This window comes from Phlebotomus argentipes, unplaced genomic scaffold, assembly GCF_947086385.1.
Source record: "Phlebotomus argentipes unplaced genomic scaffold, Phlebotomus argentipes genome assembly contig_15, whole genome shotgun sequence".
NCBI classification, from domain to species: Eukaryota; Metazoa; Arthropoda; class Insecta; order Diptera; family Psychodidae; genus Phlebotomus; species Phlebotomus argentipes.
The window spans coordinates 9,546,753-9,557,114 of NW_026776181.1; the positions used below are offsets into that span (position 1 = coordinate 9,546,753).

Here is a 10,362-nt window from a genome sequence, read left to right on the forward strand (position 1 = left end):
CCTCACATTTTTTGCCTCTGCGGAAATGCTTTTGTGGAAAAGAGTTGCCGTATTGTTGAACTTTTTCAAGTATGTCTTTTCAACTCGCCCTGTTTGCCATTGTGTGTTGAACCAGTTGCGTGATGTCCCATCGAGAAATCAATAGAACGAGTACGGGTTTAATAAATACCCTATCTCATGTGTGCATGACTCATTTCAGAATCTCTGGGCGTCTCATCGTAGAGTAACTTTTTAATTGATTCTTCGCCCGTGCCGCCCAAAGTGCCTTACATTTCTCAAATATTGCGCCTTCAGCTGCTACAGTTCAAAGCGTAAAGGCGAGTTTGAACAGTTGCGTGTCTGTATTGGCTCTCTCGTTACTTTGGCGATGGCCAATGCGTCATACAGTCCCACTATGCACACGTTCTATAGAGACGAATTGTATGAGATTCAGCTGGCGGCGTTCTCGGTCGCCGCTTTAGCGTCAGTTTTCAAGCTCAACTGGCACCCAACGGGTCGCTCTTCTTCACTCCTCCCTTGCCGGTGTATCGAGAGTTATTTTTGACGAACTACACCTCTTGATATGACACATAAGCTGTCTTATCTTAAATAATTCGCGGTGTTGATAAGAGTGTCACGATAAAAAGCATTAATGCTACTGTGACCATTGTTCTACGCAATTCGTCTCTTAGTCCAGTTATAGAAGAGTGAAGAGTGATTTGCCAAAAGTAGTGTAAAAAAAGGAGGAAGATGGAGCAAAATTCGAGAAACCATGTGGGAGTGTAAGTTTGAAAACGTGTCTGCAATTAAATTTAGAACTCCAATCTTTCTGTCTCCGTTTCTCGCTCTGCACTCGATGACCCAATTTTCGCACTTTTTTCTCGTTTATCAAATGCGAATTTTTTTAATTCAGAATATCGCGAATTTTAGTCTAAACATCCCAGATTCGTCTTTAGTGTGTGAAGTCATGCAATTTCTATGGAAACAATCTTAATTATATGCAATATTTTAATTAGTATTTTACGGAAACACATTTGAATCTATAATAGAGAGAGAAATTATTCTTAACATCTCAACAGAAAAGAGCCTATGATATATCAGTGTTGTTTATATATTACTGCACTGAATATAAATGCAGTTTAATTTAGAAAAATTATAAATAAGTGGGTTGTAATGATACAACATCTTAGCAAAACACTCGTGCACGCTTGTCCAGAAAAGAAAGTGAATATTTGCAAGGTCGCAGTGTCATTCAATGCAATTCAATCTACTTGCCAAAATTTCCTCTTTTCGGTTTGCAATGGAAAGTGTATAAATTAGACATGAGGCTGTTGAGAATGATGTTGTGCAACCTAATAGAATTTATTACATCAGCATTCCTGCGTATACCATACGAACTAGAATAATTGCAGCATATATCAAGCAAGAGAAATTCCTTGTGTGCTTCACAGTCAAGAAACTTGTCTGCTCAAACAAGGTGCAGAGATAGAAAGAATTGAGGAAATTATGTTACATTTGCATGACCCTGTGACGGTGTGGCGCCTAGACAGAAAGATCTCCTAGTGATGTCTTTGTTTCCCTGCAGACAATCCAACAATCCCGGAGCTCGCGTGTATGCAGCAATTGTTCTGATATTTGATCTGTGCGTGATCTTTGCGCAATGGACGTACTTCGTCTTCGAGGGCATTTATCAGCTCTTCAAACCCCCGACAGAGAAATCTGTGTCCGGAGACATTGTCCTCATCACAGGCACTGGCCATGGGATTGGCAGGGAGCTGGCACTCCAGTACTCCGCTCTGGGAGCCACTGTTGTCTGCTGGGACATCAACGAGGAGGGCAACAAGGAAACTGTCTCGGAGATTCGCGCCCGCAAAGGAAAGGCCCATGCGTACGTGTAAGTATCTTCATCAAAATCTTGACGTCACTTCCATTTAATTCTTTGACTACAATGTCACGTGAAATATTAGCCAAACGATGCTGCTTTGAATGACAAATGACACCCATAGACAGACGAACATGCCAAAAAACGTTTTTGACAGTAAAATAAGGAGTGTGCAAATGAATTTAAAATTCTTCACTGCTCTTCTGCGTGACATTGTGACATTTTCGTTTTTGTCTATAAAGAAGAATGCAGTATTTTCCGCGATGTTTTTGCGGAAAAGAAGTCGATTGTCTTGAAATTTCGCGCTCAGATAATATCAATTTACAGACGCGCCCCGCGGAAGCATGTTATTATCGAATCGAGAAGTAATATTTGAGAATTATCGACTCTTGAAATATTTCGTCAGACCTGATAAATTGCGGCAATTACCAGCATCAGAAGATGTTGGGAAAATGTTAATGGCAGTTGATTTGAATACTTGAACTCATCGCGTGTCAAGGTTATCAATTGATTACCTTCCTTGGATCTCTTTATGGGTATAACTATTCAAATTTCTCCGATTAAGGTATTGTGACTGAGTTTAGAGAGCAATCTTGATACAATATCCCGTTTTCAGAGATAAAGTGCAAATCACTTTTCTAATGAATGGTCGAATCAATGAATTTCTTGCAATTTTTTATCAGTAAAGCTTTCGCAATAAGTGCAATTTACTGGAATTTTGATAAGTCATTGCTAATCTTGCGATCTGTTCGATGCAATCGTGAATTTTCAGTTCGCATGGGAAAAGTTGTCGATTAATTAGTAAATGTTCAATAAAAAAAGATCCCCGAAGACCTCGTTGCAGCATCAATTGAAAGCATAAATTCAAGGAATGCGTGAAAACTGGCCTTCATCTTTGGTGGGTGAGAAAAATATTCTGGTGGGATGGTAACAAGTGCAGAGTTACGGTGTACTTAATCCACTTGTTGCGGGTGTTTGAGACAATGATACGCAATGCTGTTCCAAGTTCACAGTCCATTATTTATCACGCGATTGATACTTAGCTGCATTTAGCATGATTGACGAGCACGAGTAGTGCGAAATTGCCCAGTAATGGGCAGATGAAAGTCATCAGGCTAAGCGGAGTGCATATAGTTTGTGATAGCCTCATTTTCTTGTTGCACAGTCAAATATTTATAGAGAATGACAGAATGTCTTTATGAGAGCTCCTCTGATAACGTATCGTCGCACTAGGGCAAATAAAAGCGCTGCTGAGGTGAATGAATCGATGGCAAAGTGATTCAATTATCGAATAATTTGCCCATTAATCAGACTTTTATGGTCGTAGAGTCGCTCTTGAGGTCTTTGGTTGGGAGTGTTAACAGTTGAAACTCGAGCCAGAGCTGAGAAAAACATCTTAAACAGCGAGATGAACCTTGCCGGTGACGCACACCTGTACTTGTTTGGCTTTTTGCGTACACCGTGAGAAGGGTGGGGGCTTCTCAATGATTTCCACTCGGGCGAAAGAAGTTTTTCCCTTCAAATCTCACCGCCAGAGCAAACATTCCAAATCATACTTTAGAAAGGAATTGCATTTTCAATGCAGCGCCATCACAGAGATCAATACACCTGACGAAAGTGGAATGAGGGAACGGCGTTAATCGGCGAGCGCCGGAAGGTCATCAGCATTGAGGCTGATTCAAGTACCAATTGCTCAATTGCCGGATGAGCGGAAAGAGACGTGATTTATTATGGGCAAAAAAAATTTCCTACTCATCTTGCAATTTTATCTTGTGCTCTTTCGGTAGGTGTGACGTCTCGAGACGCGATGCAATCCTCGAGGTGGCCAAGAAGGTGAAGACGGAAGTTGGAACTGTAACGATCTTGGTGAACAATGCCGGCATCATGCCCTGCCATCCATTTCTGCAGCACAGCGAGGCGGAAATCCGGAAGATCTTCGACATCAACGTGCTGGCGCACTTTTGGATGATGCAAGCCTTCCTCCCGGACATGATCAAGAACCACGGTCACATCGTGTCACTCTCCTCCATGGCGGGCATTGTTGGTCTCCAGAATCTCGTGCCATACTGTGGCTCCAAGTTTGCCGTCCGCGGACTCGCTGAGGCGATGAACGAAGAGTTGCGGATGCAGGGAATGGTGGAGAAGGTAAGGAAGACACATATTTTTTCCTCACATTCTTTTTTCTAACACTGATCAACGGTTCTTCTAGATCAAATTCACGACCATCTATCCCTACATGGTGGACACTGGCCTATGCAAGAAGCCCTACATGAGATTCAAGAACCTTATGAAGCTCATCCGCCCCGATGAGGCCGCTGCGGCCATAATTTCCGCCCAGAGACGCGAACTCGTGGAAGCATCCATTCCCAAATACCTCCTGTACCTCAACGGATTCACACGCTTGTTCCCCATCAAGTGTGGTGTTCTCCTCAAGGATTTCTTCAACAGCGGCGTGCACTCTGACCTGACTGAGGAAACAAAGTAGCTCCATGAAGCTGGGTGATAATGTAACTTTGGGATTTAACTAGAAAGGGGGGCATTAAAATAGTTTCTACAGTGTTGCATAGATTATGATTTTCTGGCAGTATGAAGAAGTGTAGATGTATTCTTTTGATGATTTTTTCTAAATAAAGCGTGTAAAAGTATTTTGAAAATCCACCCAAAAGTTCGGTGAATCCTCCTCGTGACGTCATGGATTTGAATTTGAACGCTCTTGAATGAATTCGCCCCAAAAAGGTCCCAAGGACGTATAACAGTGTGGCTGACAGTGTAGAACAGTTTGCAGACTGTCGGCCGCACAATATTTTCTCATATTGGCTCAGTTGCGGGCAGAAAAACCGTGTGAAAGTAGTGAAAGTGCTCTTGTGAGTGATGTTCAAGGAAGTCACCACAAAGATCTAGGATTGCAAAGGTGGACTTTTGAAGAAAATCGCATTGAAATTGCGATACAAGACGTCTGGCTACATCTGCGCCACCAGTATCGTCGCGTGAAAAGTTGTGATACGGTGTGGAGTTTTTCCCGCGCTTTTACTGTCGACCAGAGAGGGAAATGAGGATTGAAACTTGCATGTAATTTTCGAGTGAATTTCAGTATTTTCCTCAAAAATTTCTAATTTTCTGTGTAGTGAATGAAATCTTGCAGAAAGTTTTATCAACTCTGAATGTTGATGTCCATTAATTCCTTGTCAAATCTGCAGTGAGCAACAATACTCAGTGTTCCTGGCTTTTAGCCAAATTCCCTACATTGAGACATGTGTTTTTACGTTCTCAGTCACAACAAGAGAATCTTCAGGCAATTAGTGTGAAGATGTGAGTGCAATTGTGTAGAAGAGACACTAGAAAACATTGAAATTGCACACAAGCCTGCCAGAAAGATGAATTTACTTTACTGGACCGCTGGAATTGTGACTCTCCTCACAGCAATCATTTTCTACTACCCCACTTTCTTCTATGTTTTCCTGTTTGTCCTGTATTCAGCAACGCTTGTGATTTTGTGTGAGTTTCGCCGTATTCCAGTGTTTACATTTTTACCATATGATTTTCCTCCTCTTTTTCCAGCTATCGCCGCAACAATTTATGTTCATTGTCTGCTATCATCGAAGAGCCAGCCTCAAGCTAGTCACTTGCCATCGAATGTGTTGTACAATGCGACGAGGTCAGTAACTGGGACTGCTGTTATCAATGTAAAAAGTAGGCACACTCTTCCCAAGATTGACCTCAAAATGCCTCACCACTTTTAGACATTCCCTAAAAGAGACACTAATCGATATATTGCCTTGAAATTTGCCCTGCGATTCAGCCTCGAGACACGCAGGAGAAAATGCACTCTCCAATTTCGCATTGCAAGATTTCCTGGACTTGCTTGATGAATTGCAAAAATATCATTCCAATTTCATGACTTTGCTTTTGCCTTTCAGATCCAGTATCTTCGATTCGCCAAAGCCCATCAGGAATGCTTCGAGTTTGCCAGTGATCTTTGGACGCACTGTTGACGGACTCTTGCAGCAAATAATTGAGTACACCATCAGAGATTTTATCTCACCATGGCTGGGTCATGTTGTGAGGAAGCCCAAAACTCTTATGGATGTTGTGCGGGAAGACTTGTGGAATGCCATTCAGAAGCTGCGTGAGAGGGCGGTGAAAGTCGATGGGCCGAAGATGTTCGCTGTAGACATTGTGGTGCGAGTGACTGTGCATCTGGAGAAGATCAGGATCTATCAGGCGAGACAGAGTGATGGCGGAAGTGCTCCGACCTTTGCCACGGCGTCGTACTTAGAGTCTGAGGAGAAGGAATTGGAATTCCTCAGGAAGATAAGTGAGATAATGGTGATATTCCTCTTGCCACGAGGCTACTCACTATCGCCACTGAAGAATCTCATTAGCGAAATCCTTTCGTACAAGATATTCCATCCGCTAATCAAGATGCTCACCTCGCCGGACTACATCAATCAGAAGATTGTGCAGTACATGGAATCTCGATTGGCAGCAGCGGCGATAAGCAAGAGGAGCTATGAATATGCAGCGAGTTTTGAGGATTTCCTCAAGATTATCAACAATTCCCAGAGCGTAGATGAGTTGCTGATGATGCGATCCAGCATTGTGAATGATATCATGCAGGCCACAACTATGCAGAATCTGCGAAGGGCTAAAGGTCTTGACCCGGACGGTGAGGAGGGGAATTTGTCAAAGACTTCGCAGAAGCTGAAAAGATACATTCAACAGCTAACATTGGCTCGTGCCCAAACAGAAAGGAATCTCAACAAACTGGGATGGGATGGAAATTTCAACACGACAGACTTGAATCTCTCTATGCTGGACATTTTGTCGACTGTTGTGGGCAGGAGATACTTAACACTCTTCCTGGAGCCTCTCCATGTCAGCTCTCTTGTGGGATTCTACACCTCCGTGGAGGAACTGAAGCACTCTCCAAAGACTTCAGAACACCAGGTCGGAGCGGAAATCTTCTACACTTACATTCGGGCTCCGTCATCGGAGATTGTCATTGACAAGAGCGTGAGGAAGAAGATGGAAGCCTTCCTTCTGGGCGACATTGGATCTGAGGTGTTCTATGAAGCCCAAAAGACTGTCTTGCAGACACTCGAAGACAAATACTATCCACCTTTTCTGCAAAGTCAACAATACCTGGACTTGCGAAACACTCTCACGTCTGAGGATATTAAGGATATTTCTCTGAGTAACTATGCCGACTCTACGGATGAGAGCAGCAGTGTGAATAGCGAGGGTAGTGACATGAGTTTAGATCTCACTAACCACTCAACGTACGCAAGGAACAAGCTCGACCAGCTCCAAGAGAGGCTCAATAACAAAAATCAAGCTCTGCAGGCGCTGAAATGCTCTCTGAAGCCTGAATCAAAAATCTTGTCCATTCTGGAGAAGGAAGTGGACTGGTTGAAGGGTGAGAAGCATCAATTGGAGGCTCATTTGATGCGAACAGAGATTTGGGCGGACAATTTAGGCAAGTGGAAGGCCACAGTTCAGAGTGTTGATGTGAATGAGGAGAAGGATTCCTTGCAATTTATGATCTTAGTCCAGACTGATGAGTCCGTTGGTCAGGAATGTGGTGAAAATAGTGAGGAGAATGGTGATAATGTGTCCACTGGATGGGTAGTTCTGCGCTCTCTGAACAATTTTCAGGAACTCAACAGAAAACTTCGTCCGCTGTGCAGGGAAATTCGCTCTCTGGAGCTCCCATCGATGACTTTCAAGCTCTTCTTCCAGAAGAACGACAAGAGCTCTCTTGAAAAAGCCAAAGGACAGATACAGAAGTATCTGAACTTCATTCTGACTGATGATCACTTGAACCAGAGTGAGGCTCTCTATGCATTCTTGAGTCCTAGCTCCGACCATCTGAAGCAGGTCACGCCGTCTCCGAAGAAATCAAAATTCTCCTTGGCCACTCTCTTCAAAGGCAACGCTGTGGAGACGAGCAAACATGACGCCTTCTGGGGCTGCCCTAGGGACAGTGGCGAGGACGAAATGTCATCGTATCTGGAAGGCGCGAACAGTACCGATGCTGAAGTTCACAAAGGTGACGGAGAGGGTGGAAAGGACTCCATCGCTGAACCACTTTACGCCCTCCTGGGAGAGATCTTCGACATGGGCGGAGTGTTTAAATGGGTGCGCAAGAGTCTAATATCCTTCGTGCAAATCACCTACGGACGCACGATCAATCGACAAATCCGTGACACTGTCAACTACCTTTTCGAGGAGACTATGCTGCACCACTACGCCTCCACGGCGCTGAAGTCCTTCTGGCCAGGCGGTGTTCTGGCGTCCGCCTATCCCGAGAGGACTGATGATATGCGCGAGATGACAGCCAATGCAGCAAAGTCCCTTCTCATTGACAACATTCCCGAAGTGCTGTGCAACTTGGTTGGTGCTCAAACGGCTAAACATGGAACAATAAAGATCTTCGAGACTATTCAGGATGTCACACACAATAAGCAACTATTCTATGTGAGTTTTCATGGTTTTAGCGAAGGTTTTCTCAGACTGATTTGCTTTTGTCGTAACTGTTGCAGGAAATGCTGGAAATTTTGATGTTGGAACTCTTCCCAGAAATCAGGCAGTTGAAACCAAACTACAAGCAACATTCCAACAATTCCCACCCCCACAAGATTCAGTAGAGAGATAGAAAAAATATTGTTTGGTGTATAATTTGGTCTGTATATTAGCGTAAAGGAAAATACCACACGTTTATTATCAGAATATCCACCAAGTAGATGTTTAATGTTATCTATATGACACTGAACTGTCTCTATACAGATATCGCAAAGAGGAATTTAAAAGATGCAGTATTGCAAAATGAGTTAAAATATTCGACAATAGCGTCGAATAGCTCATTCTGCAATATTTGATGGTGCATATTGAGTGCCATTGTCACGTAATGAAGTAGAAAGAATATTTTTATCAAATAAATACTGCAGTATCCAGTAAATGGAGTCATTGTGCTATGTGTGTGCGTGAAAAAGGGGAGGAAACAGAGAGCCAAAACAGAGGCTGATGGTCGTCATGAGAAGAAATTGAATGTTATATTAACATATCTAGTCATATATGAAATAATTATACTATGATACATAATTTCACAATACGATATTGATGGGAATCAATGTGAATATTTTACGAAAGATATTTCGAAGAATGATCGATATATTTGCTATGAAATTTTCTGCATTCTCTTACTTTCAATCCACATTGTACGATTTAATGTAATAGACATGAGATAATAAATCTCTGGCTTTTAGTTTAAATGGAAAACACATGCACTCACTCACTTAGAATAGTTCGCAATCATATCGTCGTCTGACTCATCCACTGATTGCTGGGCTTTTTTCTTGCTGGCATCGCCGGAATCATCCGTAGGCAATGACGTGTTGACTCGAGAAGGTCCTGGTTGACTCTCCTCGTGGTTCGGAGACACATTTTGGATGCTGGCACTCCCAGTCTCTGCAGAAGCTGTAATATCTTGGTCATCAGTGAGTAAATCGTAACGCTCCTGATGTCGTTGCCATATGAAAACTACTAAGTAAAAAATTCCCGGAAGAATTCCTATCAGACCACTTATGATGTAGAAGAAGAGCAATGAGGAATTTCTATCCCGACAGCAGTTGAGCTCAACCGACCACTTAATCCTCGTGCGATTCATGGCATCCTGCAGATCAAAGCAGATGCGATCTTCCTTCTCCTTCTTTATGCCATCGAAGAAGTCGTTCAACTTCTGATAGCTTCCCATGCACTTGAGACAGGGATCGGAGGCTTTGTTATCACTGATGCACTGCTGTATACTCTCCAAGTAGTAGTAGAAGTCCTTCGTCGTGTTCGAGAGACTGGCTGAGGACACATTGGCGTAGCAATCGTCGCAGAATCCCACCAGCCACATCTGATGCAGCTGATTGTATATTGTTTCCACAACGCCCAGACGATCCACATTGAAGTAGATATCCTTGCAAGATACATTGGTCCTGTCCACTGCCGTCAAGAGGTCCTTGTAAGTTTCCTCAAACCGCAAGTATTGCTTCACAGATTTGTTACAATAAGTCACCGGGACGGCATTGAGAAGAAGCTGTGTGGTAAAGTCTTTGGAGGCGTCTTCAAAGTGACTCAAATGCTTATCGCATGTGACATTTGTGTGATTGTTGTGACCATTGCTCTTCCATGTGGACTCAGTTCTGAGAAATTGACTGAAATAGAGAGAAATAAGGAAAATCATGATGGATTCGAAATGTTTTTGCATCACAGCTGTTCTTACCACAGTGCGGAATCCGCTAAGATCAGAAGGAAAATGCCCAAAGCACAGTAAAAATCTGTAACTTTCATGTCGAACTAGCACCTAATCTACTAATCTAACTAGTGCAGTTGAAAAAACACGATTCACTTTCATTGACAAAGGGAAAAATGACGAAAATGTAGAAACTCGGTGAATCCCAGAATAGTGGAAAAGTTGCTATAAAAAATTGAGGTTATATTCTTTGTTTACAATC

General features: G+C 42.9%; 3 protein-coding genes across 3 annotated transcripts; 2 read left to right on the plus strand and 1 right to left on the minus strand.

Annotated features, from left to right (window-relative positions):
- Window positions 1–440: 440 nt before the first annotated feature.
- Window positions 441–4,506, plus strand: LOC132263511 (epidermal retinol dehydrogenase 2). Its single transcript, XM_059763295.1, has 4 exons — window positions 441–761; window positions 1,565–1,873; window positions 3,649–4,006; window positions 4,071–4,506. The coding sequence occupies exons 1-4, from the start codon at window positions 730–732 to the stop codon at window positions 4,344–4,346; spliced, it is 975 nt and encodes a 324-aa protein (XP_059619278.1). The 5' UTR covers window positions 441–729; the 3' UTR covers window positions 4,347–4,506.
- Window positions 4,507–4,659: 153 nt separating this feature from the next.
- On the plus strand, window positions 4,660–9,139 carry LOC132263507 (sorting nexin-25). The gene is made up of 4 exons (XM_059763291.1): window positions 4,660–5,356; window positions 5,420–5,516; window positions 5,779–8,338; window positions 8,404–9,139. The coding sequence occupies exons 1-4, from the start codon at window positions 5,236–5,238 to the stop codon at window positions 8,506–8,508; spliced, it is 2,883 nt and encodes a 960-aa protein (XP_059619274.1). The 5' UTR covers window positions 4,660–5,235; the 3' UTR covers window positions 8,509–9,139.
- LOC132263510 (uncharacterized) lies at window positions 9,137–10,322 on the minus strand. The gene is made up of 2 exons (XM_059763294.1): window positions 10,131–10,322; window positions 9,137–10,062 (listed from the first exon to the last, which is right to left on the minus strand). The coding sequence occupies exons 1-2, from the start codon at window positions 10,196–10,198 to the stop codon at window positions 9,153–9,155; spliced, it is 978 nt and encodes a 325-aa protein (XP_059619277.1). The 5' UTR covers window positions 10,199–10,322; the 3' UTR covers window positions 9,137–9,152.
- Window positions 10,323–10,362: the final 40 nt, after the last annotated feature.